The 18,897-nt window shown below is 39.9% G+C and overlaps 2 protein-coding genes across 2 annotated transcripts in view; one reads left to right on the top strand and one right to left on the bottom strand.

The window, feature by feature from the left end:
• Window positions 1-219: 219 nt before the first annotated feature.
• On the bottom strand, window positions 220-11,870 carry LOC136251889 (electron transfer flavoprotein subunit beta-like). The gene is made up of 6 exons (XM_066044293.1): window positions 11,705-11,870; window positions 6,305-6,463; window positions 6,096-6,254; window positions 5,983-6,045; window positions 5,051-5,209; window positions 220-455 (listed from the first exon to the last, which is right to left on the bottom strand). Exons 1-6 carry the CDS (start codon window positions 11,765-11,767, stop codon window positions 285-287), a joined length of 774 nt encoding a protein of 257 aa, XP_065900365.1. The 5' UTR covers window positions 11,768-11,870; the 3' UTR covers window positions 220-284.
• LOC136251848 (ubiquitin-associated and SH3 domain-containing protein B-like) overlaps window positions 11,844-18,897 on the top strand; it is a 24,346-nt gene continuing 17,292 nt past the window's right edge. Inside the window, exons 1-3 of the mRNA XM_066044252.1 lie at window positions 11,844-12,013; window positions 12,064-12,117; window positions 16,610-16,796. Coding sequence (XP_065900324.1) covers window positions 11,886-12,013; window positions 12,064-12,117; window positions 16,610-16,796 — 369 coding nt within the window. The 5' untranslated portion in view covers window positions 11,844-11,885. The remainder of the gene's footprint in view (window positions 12,014-12,063; window positions 12,118-16,609; window positions 16,797-18,897) is intronic.

Below are 18,897 nucleotides of genomic sequence, written 5' to 3'. Positions count from 1 at the left end.
GCTTGCTATTAATGACTATCTGTTGCTAGGTACTACAGTAAAGTGTATTGTCTTGCTATCAGTTAACAATAATGGGAGCACATGTAATCATTAATGTTAATTTGAGAGTTGCAATTGTGATGTGTGTTCTATTAGAGTAGTTTGTAGGTGTCTCCTCATTAACATCAAAGGTGACTGCTCTATTAGAGTAATGGATACTGAGAGACCCTACGATCAGGATGCCATGTCATGGATTTTTAGTAGATAATAAATTACATACTTCCTAATATGTACATGATGTGTTTTTATAGTGATCCTGCATCTTTCAGTTTTGTTATTAATTCGTCGACATCAGCAACCTTTGATCCTGCCTCTCTTGTGGGTGGGTCACTGACTGCTAACACTTTCAGGCGAGGACTGATATCCACATTATAATCTGATGGTGTGGTGGTTGCCATCGGTTTCTTCTTAGCTTTCTGTAACAAGCAGGTGCACATATTAACTAGTATCCATGGCAACAGTTAGTATGGGGAGTATAGCATTAGCAACTACCTATAAGTGTACACCTTTAAATTGCTTATTGCTATGGCAACTAGTTAGCCAGCAATTTTAACAGCACACAGTTGTGTGATTGTTCTATTAAGAGTATTCTGGTCCATTTTATGTCTCACCCCTCCATACAAAACTACACCAATTGCCTCAGTATTGTTGTGCTCAATACTTAAGTTGGCACTGCTCCTAATAATGATGATACTAGTACAAGTGATTAATGTGTTCAATGGACATGTACGGACTCTAGGTTCAGTTGTATTAACACAAGCTACACCCTAGGTTCAGTTGTATTAACACAACTCTCAAGGTTATACTGAGAAACCTGTTATCATAAAAATGCATATATGATTAGCTGAGTAAAACCTGCAATGCTTGTAAAATTCTATTTGGCTATACCGTATTTACTTGGTTAAACGCCGCACCTCAAATAGTCGCCGCATTTGAATAGTGGCCGCAATGAATGTATCAATTTTGAGTATAGATGCCGCCCTTGAATAAACGCCGCGGCTATTATTCAAGTTTCACGTGTCTGGCAATGGCAGCAAGCAGCTCTGCCAAAAGGAAAAGAAATTACAGTGTTACATTTAAGTTACAGGTTGTTGAGAGTGCAGAAGGCACAACCAATAGGGAAGCTAGCAGGAAATTTGGAGTGGACGAAAAGAGAGTGCGAGAATGGAAATTGCAGAAGGACCGTCTAGAAGATACCGACTCGAAGAAGAGGAGGCTGGTTGGTGGAGGACGTAAGGCGAAGTATCCAGATATTGAAGAAGCACTGGCTTCATACATTGAAGGTTTGAGGTCACGAAACCTTTGTGTCACTACAAGGCAATTCAGCGCAAGGCCCTCGAGTTGAGTCACAGCAGCACTCCTGCTGAACCAGGCAGCAGTAGTAACAAGCCATTTGCGGCCAGTAGAGGTTGGCTCTGCAATTTCATGAAGCGTTGGGGGTTTCATTGCGAAGAAGAACAACAGTAGGACAAAGGCTACCACCTCAGCTGACTGACAAGGTAGTAAGTTTTATTATGAAGAAGTTTTATTATGAAGGCTAGAAAGCTCCGCTTTAAGTACAATTATGAACTATTAGCCATTGGTAACATGGATGAGACACCATGCTGGATGGACATGGCTGGTAACACTACCATAACTCAAACTGGAGCACAATCAGTTCCAATTTTCACCACTGGTCATGACAAAGCCAGGTTTACTGTGTGTTTAACAGGAATGGCAAACGGCAATAAATTAAAGCCTTTCGTTGTGTTCAAAGGGGTCAGAAGGGATCCCCAACTGCTCAGATTTCCAGTTGTTGTAGAGTACAGTAAAAATGGCTGGATGAATGAGAAGTTAACAGAAATCTGGGTAGACAAAGTTTGGGGAACACTGTCATTTCACAGAAGAATGCTGGTGTGGGATGCATACAAATGTCATCTCACTGACTCAGTGGAAGCAAAGGTGAAACAAGCAAGATCAGATGTGGTTGTTGTGCCTGGAGGTTTAACAAAGCATCTTCAACCTGTCGATGTTTCTTGGAACAAACCATTCAAGGAGGCATACAGGAGTAAATATGAGGAGTGGCTTTTGTCTGGTGAAATGTCATTTACTCCAGCAGGCAACATGAGAGCTCCAAGCAAACTTCTTTGTGTGCAGTGGGTGAAGGAAGCCTGGGATAGCCTAAGTGAAGATCTTATTAAGAATTCATTCCTTGCTTGTGGAATATCCGTCCCAATAGGTGGCTCACAGGATAGTCAGATACATTGCATGCAGGATGATGGTGTTGCCTCTGCTGCAAGAGCCCAGGTTGAAGACTGTACAAGGCAGCTTCTAGAACCAGATACAGAAACAGAGGATCCATTTGATGAAGTAGACATACCGGTAGAAGATGAGGAGGAATTAGAAAACAATGAAGCAGTAATTGATGGAGGTGACACTGATTGTGAGACTGATAGCGAGTTATCTGACGAAGACTAGCTGGTACATTAACAGTGATTTCATTGTATATTAACTCACACGAATGACTGTACAATTTATCATTTCTGTATTTACAATTATTTCAATCAATTTTCCCTATTGCTCTGTGCAATAATATTTCCAATTTGTCTATTGTACCAATTTCTTGGTGCCAAAAGTGGAAAATACATGGTACATCTAAACCTCCTTGAACTAAGTCTCTAGAGTATTGTCTGTGCCCAGTAATTTCACACAGTATTGCCCCATGCCTTTCTAAAAAATACCAACATATTCTTGAAATCTCTTGTGGGACATGTCCAACAATAATATCGTCCAGCTTGACTGCTACTGCACATGAATCTTCGTCATTGTCAGTCTCTTGTTCACATACCAACACTTCACCTATAACAGGATTCCATATAGTTTTATAAACATGGTGTCCTCTAACAACAAATTCAATGAAACATTCATAAGTGACAGCATCTCCCATCGTTCCACCTTCGTAAATTCTTTTAATGCACGCCTCGTGCACACCCTCGAGTACATTCGCACTGTATGGCATAGCTTACCATAAATCACACTGTAGGCGCTGAAGACAATTTGCTGAACACATGGCAAAGTACTTCGAATTTGGCCTTGGATTGAATAGTAGCCGCATATAATAAGTGCTCAAGTACAATAAACGCCGCCCTCGAATAGTAGCCACATCAATTTTGGAGCTTGGGCTAATAGTAGCCGTGGCATTTAACCAAGTAAATACGGTATATAAAAACATAAATTTACATCTACTTTAATTTCAGTATGAGGAACAGAAAAGGCTAATTATGCTGCATCTCACGTGATCTGCTGCAGTGATAAGGCATTATAGACGAGTTTCCAAATTTGAAGTGCAGTAGTGTTAACAACTGGAAGACAGTGGCTGACATGAAGAAAGCAAATGGCAAAATAAATTTTGAGCCTATCACAGCTCTAGAGGGCAACAAAAACAGGAAGGCCTTCCATACTTTCAGACAAGGTGAGCAAGGATCCACACATTAAGAGTCAGCACAGAAGGGTGCACATTCAAGATGTAATCGCAGCTGCTCATTTCATATGCTTTAGAAAGAGGTCTAGCATTATCAGAAAGCATTGGAGAGCTAAAGAAAAGCTTTCCTTGGCAAGATGAAGAGGGAAGCTACAACTAAAGTAGGTTCACTGTAAGCAATTTGAACCAGTCAAAAGCCAGGACACTAAAGGAGTCAAAATGATGAAAGAAATGAGCTGGTAATCAATTGGGACCAAACCAGGATAAAATATATTCAGTAGATGATGGCTCAGAAGGGTTACAAGAAAGTTGAGCTCGAGGCTGACAAGAGATACAGCATTTGCAGGCAGCTAGACTTTCTGCCAGTTCCGTGAGTTTATGAAGCTAACTTATTCCAGTGGAGTTGATGCCTGAAGACAGGCTTATATCAAGAGTGTTACTCTCCTGTAGAAGGGTGTATCGTGAAGTTATGACATAACAGTCATGACATAACAGTTATGACATAACAGATATGAGTCCTCCTGTTTTTCTTTATATAACTAATAAATGATGTCATTAATTGATTGAACGTGTGCCTAACTATGTTGCTAGCATGAAAGTCTCCATTTTGTGAAATCACGTTAGATCACGTTAGAGGTTTTTCACCTTGAAAGTCTGTCTGAAGTTTTGGTACAACTCTCATCACAAAAGGCCGAAACTGTGGTTGTCCACTCCTTTGTTACTATAGATAACAGAGAAGCAATAAAATGGCATTAGAGGAATATGTAAACATGGCAGGCTTGACTGAGCTACAGCATACCCTCACACCCTGGGGGAGGGGGTGCGACATGTGTCACGTGTACTAGTATAACAATTCACTACATCAGAAAACATTTCATGTGAGCCAAATAGGTCCTGTACATTATACTGATGGTGGGGATCACCTGGGATTAAGTGATATTCAGGTTATATTTATCTGTACTTTACAGTGATGTGAATTTTGTGACTACAAATGTTCCATTAAGGAGAAACTAGACTTAAAGTAATGATGATGATGAATGGCAGTCACAGACTTCCCACAAAGGGTTACAACAATCCTTTAACGACCATATACAGTCATTCATGCCTGATATATCACTATGAACACTTACCATAAGTGCATTTCTCACTCTGGTACTTAACGTAATTTGATTAGCGCTTGTCATGCCCCCCCCCCCCCCCCCTGCCCACAACTCCACTAGTGAGCTATGTGTTTGGATGATTGAAACTCATTCTGATGTCAACTACTCTAAAAGAACACACAAATACTATCATTGAAGCAGAGAAATTAGTAACTGGATTAGTAGTAGTACAAGATCGAGGTACTAAATAACAGGGTAGTCACCTGATGTGATGACTGGTGTCGCCTAACTCACCCATTTTATAGGTGCTATTCCTGGCATCTGGGTACTTACTTCAATACAAATTAGGGTGGTTAAGTAATATTAGATATCTGTATGTTGAATGTACATTCCATTGTAGATGATGTTATTGTATAGAAGGTGTTGGAGTGTGTTTACTAGTTACACTTACCATAATATTAGGTAAAGTGGCATAACGTGGTTCATTTAGTCTGAGATCTGCTGAAATCACTGCTGGAGTTGCCACAGTGATGGTCTCCAAACCTCCATCAATCTCCCTGGTAACTCGTAACTTGTCCTCCACGACTGTCACTTCTGATGCAAATGTTGCCTAGGAAACAAAACAGCAGATAAAACTTTTGGTATATACAAGATTACTACCATCATCTCCAGGACATGACACTTGTAAAGCATTGTTGCTAGGTAAGTTGTTGCTAGGGTAACGTAAAGCATTGCTAGAGGTGCACCAATATAAATACAGTGCTCCCTTGATTATCCAAACTCTATTATCCCTAACACGTGGGTATCCGAATGGTAGAACCGACTGCTCTATTAGAGTATTTTGTTCTATTAGAGTATTTGAACAGGGCTCTGTATATAAATGAACAGGCTTTGATTATCCAAACCTTTTGATTATCTGAACAAGTCTTGGTCCCAAGGGGTCGGATAATCAAGGGAGTATACTGATATCATATTAGAAATTAGTTGACTTCATAGGAGATATTTAACTGAATTAGCATAACTACCAATGTCTTGTAGCACATATTGGACAAGGGGCCTGAATCAGCATACTCCTTCTTTGTCCACATCTCTTCATCACACCTTCTTCACTAGTCTTTTCCTCCTTACAAAAACATTTTGGCAACCACTGTTTTAACTGTTTTGTAATATTTATTGTCCACAGTGAAAACTTTTAATGTTCAGATGTAACCCACTACTGCAATTATTGATACCAGTTATCAGAATGGATAATTATATGAGAACATTGATATTGGTGTACTTTAAATGTTGCAAAGTTATTTAGAACACTTTATACTGTAAACTAATGATGGCAGAGGGACCAGCTATACCTAAGGATTCTTATAAGTACCCAGTCATGTTTACCTGTGGCCAGTCCAATAAAGCTGCTATCATTTGACCAGTTTGGTTGCTATCATCATCAATGGCCTAAGAGGGTGTGGCCATGGTTACTAAGGGGTGTGGTCATACTAGCTAACCTGCTTGCCCACTATCACCAAATCTGCCTTTTGTTGCTTAGCAACCTCTGAGAGTATCTTAGCAACAGCCAAAGGTTGCAGAGTCTCATACTCAGCATCAGACAACTTAACATGTATGGCTTCATCAGCTCCCATTGCTAAGGCAGTACGAAGTGTCTCCTTGGTAATGAGAATACAATACAACATGTTGCCATGGATACTTATGTTACCTGGCATTTGTCTGGTCCACAGCTGACGGCTACAATCTGATTGGCTATTTTTTTCTCCTTCATTCTAATAGCTTCCTCCATGGCAATCTCATCAAACGGGTTAAGTGAATGTTTAACCCCGTCAGTGACCACGCCACTTCCATCCGGCTTAACCCTGATCTGTGGAAGGTAAATCATTAAAATAACTCAACAATGTTCATGTAACATTCAAACACCATCTGTTGTTGGTAGGTGAGACAAGGTATAGGCATCGACAGTGAAATGAGGTGGACTTGATTACATTGGCTACCTGTACATTGGCTGAACGACAATGATAGCATTTCCCAGTAGAGCTGATAGGAAAAACTAGTTTTTGTTGACACTATCATAATTCTGGCAGAGCCAATCAAAATATATAAACATCACTTGGGATAGAACAATGTTGACAAGGCTCATCTCATTTTTGAAAATTAGCCTCTAAATCTGAGTGTTTTTCAGAAGGGCATCATTTTGCTATTCTATTTCATTTAGACAATGATCCTACTATCAAACATCACTGATCTTTTTTATTTGTAGCTACCAAGCATTTAGTCATGGGTGGGACTACCTACTCTTACATCATGGGTGGGACTACCTACTCTTACACCATGGGTGGGACTACCTACTCATACACCATGGGTGGGACTACCTACTCGTACACCATGGGTGGGACTACCTACTCTTACACCATGGGTGGGACTACCTACTCTTACACCATGGGTGGGACTACCTACTCCTACACCATGGGTGGGACTACCTACTCATACACCATGGGTGAGACTACCTACTCATACACCATGGGTGGGACTACCTACTCATACACCATGGGTGGGACTACTTACTCCTACACCATGGGTGGGACTACCTATTCTTTGTGCCTCACTTCAAGTCTGCCATCACAATTAGTCTCTATCCCATATAGGCTGTCCTTTAGGTACTACAGATGTTATAGGACAGGATGGAGACTGTCCCATGTGCCCCTCAATCCTACTGGTGCCCCTCAATCCTACTGGTCCGTCCTATCCTTTTGGTCTCATATAGTCCCTGGTGGATAATCCTAGCTATTGTCAAACATTTAATGGACAAGAAATAAATAATAATAATAATAATCACAAACTGGATATGTTTTGGGCAGAAATAAATACATACAGTTAGTGTTAGGAGCACAATAAACGAGACCGAAGTTCTTAAACACTGCACAAAGCTAGATGTCACCTCACAAGTGGCTCTGCACTCAGATTGTACACATGCCCAGTCATGATTGGTAGAGCTTAAGTCTCCTACCATGATTACTTGCCATGAAATTTGTTAAGACTACTACACTTCATCAAGCTTAAGAATTACAAATATAATAATCTGGTTAGGCTGAAATCTCATTACTGGTACTCAGCTGCTTTGACTCGAAAGTATTATCATTATTGTTTCCAGATAACATGATTAACCCCTTCATCCCATGTTTGTTTTATGATCAAATTTGAACTATATAGACACTTACTGATTGTAAAACTGATGTGGTTCAAGTCTACAAAATGAACACTCCAAACAAAGACAACCAGAAAACACTTTAAACCAGTTAAAGAACAGCCATGCTCGTGCAATACGGGAAAAATAGCACTCTGGCGTGGTCTCAAGCTGAATACAGCACTCGGCTCCTTATGAGTCAGTCTCCCTCGTGCTATTTTCCTATATCATACTCAGCTCCTTATGAGCCAGTCCCCCTCATGCTATTTTCCTATATCACATTCGCGGCAGTACTTTAACTAGTACGGTATGATAATACTGTATATTAGGGATCATGGAGGTTTGGCTAAAACCAGCTACCTCACAATACCTTCATGGCACCTTGGCAGTATTGGTTAGGTATAACCTGAAACACTTCCTACAAAAATTTTAAAAATTATTCACACGTTTGAAACGGGAACTGTCTCAAGTTTTCCACTGTGATTGGATTGATTGCAGAGATCCTTCTCATAGTATTCTTCATTTGTAACTCTGTGTAGCAGGCTATTCTTCATTTAAAGATGAAAACAACAAGCCTGGCACCATTCTTTCTTTTGATGTGGTAAAAATGTATGCATGGATCACCAGTCATACTACTGTTACAAAGTAAACAAACAAGTACTAGTAAAAGTTAGGAATTTTAAGTTCGATTGGGGATCAAAAGAAATAAAAAGTAGTGAAGCAAGACAGAGGTCACTTATACCAAGAGTATATAATAGTAACCAAGAGTATATAATAGTAACCAAGAGTATATAATAGTAACCAAGAGTATATAATAGTAACCAAGAGTATCGAAAGGGTGTATTACCCTGTGATTAATGATTGCGTAAAGTAACACGGATATTTCAGTAATTGTTCATTTATATTGCCATTAAGGGTTGCTGTATTTAGCCCAATTCGGCCACTAATCAAAGCGAAAACATGATAGTGTTAAAGGGAATTGGCTAATGTTAAAGTTCTGGCACTGTCAAGTGGATCCCTGAAGGCGTGGCAACACGCTTGTTTGTGCAATCATTGTTTTAGTGAGCTGGAGTTATCTTGGGTCCTTACTACACTTCCTTGTACAATAACTGTTGGAATACTTGGTTGAATAACACGGAAAACTGGTGTACAAAGACCCGTTGCCATGTACGCGTAAACAAAGAATTACTGAAATATCTGCGTAAACAAACAATTACTAAAATATATGTGTTACTTTACACAATCATTAATCATGGGCTAATACACCATTCGACACTCTTAGTTTCTATTATATATTCTTGGTTGTACTAGTGGATATTTAATCAAAATTAATTCTTGCTTGTACTTGTTTTGAAATACAGTTGCCTATTAGGCTGTTCGTGATATACTCTAATAAAACAGTCATATCACATAAAGTAGCTATTGACTGCTCTATTAGAGTATTTCTGTGGACAAGACTGTTGCAACACCCGAGTTTACTGAGTTCATTGTTGTTGTACAAGTAAAACATTAATTAATGTAATCATTTGATGATGTAATGTAATCACATGATCCTCTAGTATAAAAGATGTACACTGTTCATTGAAATCTTCAGTCATTGAGTCTTGAAGTGGTTCTGTCACAATAAGGCAAGGCTTATTGGGCAGGCAACATCCTTACTTCAAGTACCAAGTTAAAATTTGAAACCCACTATAGAGAAATGCTCCATTTCCTAATTTCCTATTCTTCTATTTACTGACACCCCCTTTTCCATAGATTATCGTTTATTAACTGATCATGTGATCCAGACTTGATGGACTGACCTTGTCTCCTACCATCCCCAGCACAAAGAATGACATGTAATTGGTAAAATAATAAAACAAAACATATTTGGCCTCACAAATTCACAGACAATAAGCTAGCTTGACGCTTGATGTTTTCATATTTTTTGAGACAGCTGAAGAAAGTGTGGAAGAACTGTTAGAAGGGGCAAGTAGATTAAAGACAAAAACCATTCATGGCGGATGTTCAGGCAAGTCCCCTCTCGAGTACAGATGGGAATTCATCAGGACAACAGGCTGTATTTTGGTTCAATACACACTTCTCAAAAGGGCAAAAGTGACGTCCTTTATCTCATTGTGGTGAAGGGAATTTTGGACAAGAAAGAACATACTCCACAGAAAAGGAAACTGGTGGAGAGCAGGTCATCCATAGCACAATGCCAAGGCGCCCTGAAAGGTATTGGCAATTCATCTAATGGGAGTGTTGTGACCTAGCTCTTTCAGATACCAATTCCATTGCAACGTGGGTTGAATTGCTTAGGCTTGGGCACGAACTAAGGGCTGAGTTAACGCGACCACCACTGGTTAAATGATGTCCTAATGGTGGCAGGTTTCACATTGTAATTTTTAAACAGTGGACCACTCAGTAACCAAATACTGATTTTCAGTGGAGCCCTGTGAGCCAAAGAATAGTACAAAACACAAATACAGCTAATACATACAACACCAAAAATAAACGAAGATGATATTGTTCCAGCAGCCGGAAATGTTTTGTCAGAACTATTGTACCGGCAGTCCACTAGATTTCTCTCACTATCAAGCACACTAGCAGTATGCTATGCTATGCACCGGGTATTCAACTTTAGGGCACATGTCGTCTAGTAGGTTGCCCCAAGTATTCGACTTTAGGGCACATGTCTAGTAGGTTGCCCTGAGCATCCAACTTTAAGGGATGCAAAAAGTAGTATTAACGTTAGGGTCAGGGTCAGCTTTGGTTTCTTTACCTTTGTCTTCAACATAATATAAAAGTTACTCCACTCGGAGACATATAAGGTAGAAACTAAGGGACTTCGGTAGCTGGGAGCCACATAGCACAATGGCTAAGACTCTGGGCTCATGCACTGGAGGTCCTGGGTTCAAATCCCGATTAAGAATTTTGCTTATTTTTCGTTTGAGGACCCTTTTTTGTCTAAGTTTTTTATTCAAGTGACTGCCGGAACAATAGCAACAGCCATATAAATAAACATGTGCAACACAAAGCCAATACAAAGAAATAACACTTAACATCAATGCATTAAGTGCGGGGCGTTTTAAATCTTAGCTATAGTGCATTCAACTCTGAGGTCTTGCACAATAAGGCCAGGCAAACTTGATTACTTGTTTCTCCACAAAAATTCGAATTTCCATGTGGGCGGGAGGTCATTGTTCATTGTTAAAGAAAATGCCCCAAATCAAGCTGTTTGTTACTATAAAGGTTAGCTAAAGCCTTTTAAGAACTAGTACTTACGTTTTACCACTGTTTCTGAGGTGCAAGTGAGATTTGCCGTGCTGTAAAATGATAGCTAGCCTTCTTAGCACCAAAATATGTGTGCACGTGACTGATAACAGCAATAATGAAATTAGAGGCGGTGGTATAAAAAGGGATGCGGGCGGGGATGAGAAACAATTGTCTGGCCTAATAATAATGCACCTATCAATGTAATGCCCGACTACCACTAATACGGGCTGAGGGTGGGGAAAGGTCGGGGATGGTGGGGGAATTGATCACTAAATTTCCCCGATGTAGTGGGGATTTGTCTTCACTAAAGAAATTCACTCAGACAACAAAGGTGTGTGCTTTCAGTTTAGGAAGGAGTGTCTCGGGTGCTAGCTATTACGTTCATACTAGAATCCACTCGAACTAACTCATCACTAGACCAACGCCACACGACCGTACAAATCCCCTCCTAGCCCCAGTATTCCCGGGGTTTGCAGGTCGAGACTTGGTCGGGGTTTGTATCGCCAGTATTCCCCAGTAGGTGGGGAATTGTAATTTTCAGTTTTGCAAATCCCCACTTTAGCCCGTATTAGTGGTAGTGGGGGATTACATTGATAGGTGCATAATATAAGTCTCGTTGTTCACCAAACAGTTAGAATACAACCACACACAGCAAAGACTGACCTTCACAGCGTAGTCAATTACTCTCTTACACCCGACCAATATTCTCATCGGTTTACTAGCCATCTCTTTGCCAGTTTGCCTCCTTTCTGCCAGCTGTAGTTACCACGTGAGAAATTTAGTATTTAGCGGCGCGGTTACACGTGACGCCAGATAAGGCACACGTGACAGTGTAGTTAGCGAGATGCAAAGAGAAGGTGGACCAGCTATTACTCAACGCTCAACAAGTCTCAACCACACCGCGGCTACTATTGCTCGTAGTAAGGACGCCAAACAAGTTCTGGTTGGATTAGGATTCCCGGAGCATCGCGCGTAAGTTACGTATTAGGCGTTAGAAGGTGTGATACTGTTATTGTCGGTAGGGAGAAGGCTTTGGCTGCTACTGGTGGGAACAGTGTACAAGACGCGGCAGACTGGTGAGCAGTTGTTAATTTGTGCTAGGCTAACATCTGGGAGCATTATAGAGAGGGAAGGGTGTAAAATACAATCTTATGTCTGCGTGTGTAGCTTGTGGTAGCTGTAAACAGCTTCCGTCGAGTGTAAACCTGTAGTAAGAAGACTGTAGTGCATTTTACTACTCCGGCGTTGTCAGGAATCGTTTCACCATTCAAAACAGGTTAGCCCTTGACTTTGTGACTGTTAAAGCAGAAGCTATACTTATGGTGGTGGAAATTTGCCCATTATGCTCCTGATTATGCTCCGTTATGCCAGCATTGAAGTTGGCTACAAGTTAGCTACAACAAGTTAGCTGAGATTGTCTGCTGACATGAGACAACACAACGGATGTGTTGTAGGACTTGTAATACTCCAAATTGAATGCACAAGCACCTCCAAATTGAGGACACTATTCTAAGTGTGCAATGATGTGTAAATGTCTTGGTAAATAGTTGTTATCCATATATAAACATGTTGCCCATATATGAATACTACATTACCCATATATAATAATGTTATGATACTCCTACCATAAGAGTGTTATTGTGTGGGGGTATGTCACTACTAGTGTATAGTGTGTTATTGACTGTGTCACTACTAGTGTATGGTATGTTGTTGACTCACTACTAGTGTATAGTGTGTTATTGACTATGTCACTACTGGAGTATACTATGTAGCCCATTATATTGACAACACCATATATGGTAGTGCTCCTAACCAGCTTAACATTTATTACTACCATATCACCTAACACACATACACACACAAAGCCATACCTTTACAGCAAGTTAATGGCTTCTACACAACACTGGGAACTTGCAACTTATAAGTTGATTATATGTGGCTGGTGAATTAGATAGCTCACATGACTCAGGATTCAATGTTCCTTCCTACACCCTGTTCACTCTATCTGGTGTGTTGGGTTGTTAAACTAATGGCTGTATACAATCACTGATGGACTGGACTCAGGTATTTTCCAAAATATTTGGGCAACTGGTTGTAAGTTTGCTAGTCTCATGTAGTTAGACCATTCCCCCGCACGCACACACACACACACACACACACACACACACACACACACACACACACACACACACACACACACACACACACACACACACACACACACACACAAGGTGTGATAATGCCAATTATCAACAATGTTCAGCTGCAGGTATGTTGGAATAGCAAGACAGTTAACTGTCACCAGTTGATTTAGCTGACTTGATGACTACAACTTATATTTAGGATACATGATTACTACATACACGTGAATTGTATGGTTTGTACTAATCTGGTGCTGCTGAACTTTTATTCCACTTGCTGTTTGATTAGTTGGGTAACTGCGAGCACCGCCCAACTAATCACTGGCATAAAAGGGTCAGCAGTGCCAGACTAGGGGACGGCAAATAAACCATCTGGTCACTGCTGCATGCATTCTGTGACCACTGCCGGAATGTTGGTAGAGCCAATCAGATTGCTTTGCAGACTCTATGACAATACAAACACCAATTATTCAAATTGTTGGTTTAATAAAGGACTGAACTTAGATTACAAACTGTTTTTATGAAAGTTTAACAGCGCCATGGGCTTAGTTTAACAGTGCCATGGGCTTAGTTTAACAGTGCCATGGGCTTAGTTTAACAGTGCCATGGGCTTAGTTTAACAGTGCCATGGGCTTAGGATCTTTGTTCCCCTAGTACAGGACTCTTTGAAACGCTGGTAAAAGAAGGACTATGGTTTGCTACGGATTTGTGAAATGGCAGAATTGTTGAGGAAGGCCTTCAACAATATTCACCATGACGTTATCAGTAGAATTTTCACCTCAGTCTGTTCAAAGAGGTGACTGGCTGGCACGACTATTACATCATCCTTGTTATTACATCATCCTTGTTATTACATCATCCTTAGCACAAAAAGATATCGGGTGATGCAATCTACTGTAATTGCATTCCAGTGTGTTCATAAAAAGTGTGCAACTGTGACCAGACGTTTATTTGCTGCCTCCACACTAACTGTCTGGCAGCGAGACTAGTACTAGACTAGGTTTGTATTGCATGATAAGACAAATGGTAGTCATACAATGGAGATTATGCCAAAAGAGGGCAAATTGCACACAACCCTAAGATGAACAGGCAAGAAAGTTCACCTATATATTTTACGTTCAATGTGGCAATAGCTACAACCAGTTGCCCAAATATGTACAAAAACCTGAGTCTAGTAGTCCAGTCCAGTTATACAACAGGTTGATCGACTCTTAACTGCATCCACATGTGCCGAATAATAAAAATGAGCTAATACTAGCACACAATAATTAATAAGCTTTTGATGATTTAACCTTTAATAATTGTAGCATATAGCCTGTGGGCTGGTGACACCATGGAGGCCTGGGGGGGATGAACTGAATATTTTGACTAGCAAATGAACTCCTAATATTACCATCGTAAATACATCAGAAGTTTGGAAATTAACTAAATAATATTTCTTTAGTTTCTGTTCAACATTAAAATAGTCCAAATTAAAAACCAACACTAGGGGATTGCTATCTTGGATTAAGTTCTGAATTATGTACATAGATAAACAGTGATTAGGGCAAGCAAATTGCCAGTGTATTTGTCGTCCATCTGTGTGTTTGTTCAGTGTGTTGTATTAGAGTAGAAGCTTTATTACTAGAGGGATAAAATTGCATGGTACAAATAGAGACACAGAAAACAAAATGGCTTATTTCACACTTACAGCATCCAGAAAATCTACATCTATGATTAAAAATGAAGTAGGGATCTATACAATATAAAGTAGTGAAACAAGAGATGAATGATGGTATTACAGCATAGCTGGGGGGGGGGGAATCCCTGTGTTGGCATGTTATAACAATGATTTTGTTCAATGCCAAAGTAGGGATTTTCCCACTGAGCTATGCTGTAATACCATCATTCACCTCTTGTTTCACTACTTTTTATTGCTTGGATCCATTTAATATACTAGTTGTTGTTATATACATGTGTGACTGTTCTATTATGGTGACTGCTGTATTAGAGTATCTCAAGTCGGCCCTTAAACCTACTAGGGATGTCTATTTTATGAATACAGCTACACCAATAATAATGCAGTGTGTCATCGTGATAGATTGTTAAGAGGTGTGGTCTTGGTGTTCAATTGTTATTAATCAACCAAGATTGTGTTAATAGGCGTTGCAGTCAAATTACAGGTATCTATGGAGCATTAGTGCTTCAATAAGTTTGTGATGTCTAAATATGCTGCTTAAGGAAAGTGTTGATAGGGAAAATTAATGTCTCAATATGGTTTCATTGTATGGAGAAGGAAGAAGACAAGCCTGATTGAAGATAAAAGGAATGACAAGGTACAAGGGCACACACATCGGAACCCCAAAAGGCACATCCCACTGGTGAGTTTGTTATTGTGGCGTAAAAGTCACCGTGCGCTGCTTTGTTTGGCCTCTAGCCTTGCAACTGTGGTCAGACAGGCTGGCAGGTGAGCAGTCAGATGAAAATTCGAGTTTAAGTGATTATCTGGCCACCTGTAAGTTTTTGTTTTTGATGCTGTATTTTACTTCAGTTGGACTAATACTATTTCATGATTTTCGTCATGAATACTATTTCGTGATTTTCGTTTTGTAAGATGATTCTAGGATGATTTTTATTAAAAACGGCATTTTAGGTGGCACGCTACATTTTTTTGGGGGGGGGGGGGGATCCCTACTTAAACAGTACTGCCATACTGTTCGATAGGTAGAAAACTGTATGAGGCTTTGTTCGTTACTGCTGAAGTAAATAAGCAACTTGCATGATTGGGCAGCTACCACTGTGCATCTGAAAAATTATATTACTGACATCATGACATCATATTACTGACACCATACAGACACCACCGTTGTTTACACTGAGGAACTGTGTGTACCATTGTCCTGCTTACAGATTGAATTTGTTCAGTTAGCAATTGAATTTGTTCAATTGAATTTGTCCAATTAGAATTGGAATTCATCGCGTTGCTACAAGAATACTGTAAGTTGTCTTCAAGAAAACAACCGCTCATCACGAAGTGAATCTTTTTTGCCTTACACTTGAGACACTATAAGGTAGTTGAAGCTACAAAGGTGATAACCTTCTGGCAAGTTAATTTGCTTGTTCGCGGATACGCCCATTGCTAATGGCAAAATAAAGTTGTGAATGTTGTCGAAAAAGTTGTAGCAGAGGAATTATCGCCTAATATATTAATTGTTTACTACGGTTGTACCTGAACAAGATCTTGTAGCAGCTGCTACATCTTGTTGTGGCTTTCTCCAGCTGCCAATCTTGTTGGATGAATTGTAATGCAAAAACATAAAGTTGGGACGAATTCAGTTGCCAAGGGGACGAATTCATTTGCCAAAACCACAAATTCAATTGTAACAAGTAACATGTTCCCATACTGTTCCATTATACCACTGTACCAGATGTTCTCCACCTCATTCAGGCTATTACAACATGTATTTGACCCGACGTTGGACAAGCTTGCTCCTCGTGACTACATCGTGTATGCTTGTCCTGGAGGAGAGCTAGGATCACAATTAGATGAGTTTTATCATGCCTCCCTTATACAGTGTGGATGGAATGGATCACACAAGTCTTTCCCTCATGTTACACTGTGTCAGTTCTTTAAGGTAAGTAATCATCATTATTTTGGACTACGATATGTTGTGTTCACCTGTACCCTTGTTTGTGTTCACCTGTCCCCATGTTTGTGTTGACCTGTCCCCATGTTTGTGTTGACCTGTACCCTTGTTTGTGTTCACCTGTCCCCATGTTTGTGTTCACCTGTACCCTTGTTTGTGTTGACCTGTCCCCATGTTTGTGTTCACCTGTACCCTTGTTTGTGTTCACCTGACCCCTTGTTTGTGTTGACCTGTCCCCTTGTTTGTGTTCACTACAAGAGTTCCTGTGATATAAAACTCTATAAGTGCTCATATAAACAAACAATTTCATGGAACAGATTGATGCACAGAAAACAAAAAGGTGCATCAAAAAGGTCCCAAAAGTGAAAAAGAAAAGTTATGACTTAGGCAGGGTTGAGCCCAGGTTGGTTACATTACTTTGGGTTAAGAGAGGTGTGCAAATTACCACAGCTGTTTGTCTGTGGTTTTGACAGGAAATACCAGTGCCTTCATCACCCTATAAAGAGCAAACAAAAGTATGTATTGATTTGCTACCACAACATTCGAGTTGCCAGATTACAGGCATTTAATTTCGCTAAAATCCTGTACCAATACATGCTTTGAATATCAAGAGCTAAAAGTATAGTTTTAAAAAGTGTGCACAAAAGGTACTGTTTAGTAGAAACAAAAACGGGTGGATTCAAATCCACAACCTACTACATGCTAGTCAGGCATGCTGTGGTTATCAAAGGAATGTAGGTCAAGTTAACTACATGCTAGTCAGGCATGCTGTGGTTATCAAAGGAATGTAGGTCAAGTTTTCTCCCCACACTGTAGAGAACAAATGGAAGCACATGTGAACTTGTAATAATAATCTTAGAGTAGCTGGATGGCGAGTGCTTTGTTTTGAGCATGAAATGTTAATGTATTAGTGTTGTTTTAGTTTACTAAAACTAAACCCTATCATACAGTACGATAGTACTGTATAGTAGGGGTTGGTACCTGTTGGTAGGGATGTCCGTTAGTGTCCTAGGTCTTGCAGGGACTATACATGGTCTTGCGACAGTATGGGTGATTATAGGTTGGGATGACCTTCATTCTCTGATAGGATAGAAAGGACTTGTCTTGGGACATTCTGTAATATCAATTGTCCGGGCAATCCTAGACATTTATGCAGGGGTTGGTAAGAAATCATATGATTTCATGAATTTTCGCACCTTATAAAACGACCTTGCGATAAATTTTACCTGAAAAAACCACCTGGAATGCATTAGTACTTTTATAATGATGCTGCACCTTGGGTAAACGAAGCGAAAAGTCGAACGTTTCAATGTACAGTGAGTTCTAAAATTTTTGAAATTCACCTACATTTTGTCTGTCTGCCTGCCTGTTGTAAGACCCGGTAGCGCTAGGTGTACGGCTCCAGAAATTTCAGACAGTCAAGGTAATGACGGCGGATTCACGAATCTGTTGTTCCTTCCGGTTACGTTCTGTCCACTGCACCATGCTGTTTGCTTTCATCACTCATCCGCTTCTTTGTTCCTCTCGAAGGATAATTAATAGTTACGGCACGCGCCACAACCCTAACACGTGATTTTAACGAAGTGTGAATCCATGTGCGTAAGATGATGGTGAACGGGTGTAGTACCCAAGGAGTTGTCTCTAGCATTTATTAACGCGTTTTATGTAGTCTTAATTCTTAATTACCAGTTTAGTTTTTTTTTTGTAAGGTAGCTAACTAATAATGTCTTTTGAGGGGCAGATCCACCTCGGGATCCAGACTTCTAAAAGCGAGGGTTCCACTCTTATAATGGTGGACTCTCCAGCAATATTTTACTGTAAAATCATCAACATTAGAAATGCAGCTGAAGCCTTAAACAGTTGCTGTAATAACTTTAAAGGACAAAACGATAATTATTTCTAAAGGTGCTTGTTGTGTACGAAGGTAAAAGATAGCTGCTTCAAGTGATATCTATACTATGTGGAAAACAGAGTATAATATAGCTAGCTAGACAAAAAAAAAGTAAACAAACTAGCTATTTAAAATTTTTTAAATTTCGAAAGGAAGTAGGGGTTGATATGATATACATGCTACAAAAAGTAAGGAAAC

This window comes from Dysidea avara, chromosome 1 (assembly GCF_963678975.1).
Source record: "Dysidea avara chromosome 1, odDysAvar1.4, whole genome shotgun sequence".
Classification (NCBI taxonomy): Eukaryota; Metazoa; Porifera; class Demospongiae; order Dictyoceratida; family Dysideidae; genus Dysidea; species Dysidea avara.
Note: the sequence above shows the minus strand (reverse complement) of the source record. Positions and strands in the feature narration are given on the sequence as shown.

Coding starts and splice junctions, on each gene's coding strand:
- LOC136251889 (XM_066044293.1), bottom strand. CDS start 11,767: ATGGCTAGTAAACCGATGAGAATATTGGTCGGGTGTAAGAGAGTAATT. Junction 6,255..6,304: donor GTGGACCAGACAAATGCCAG/GTAACATAAGTA, acceptor CTCATTACCAAG/GAGACACTTCGTACTGCCTT. Junction 456..5,050: donor CCACTTTACCTAATATTATG/GTAAGTGTAACT, acceptor TGCTTGTTACAG/AAAGCTAAGAAGAAACCGAT.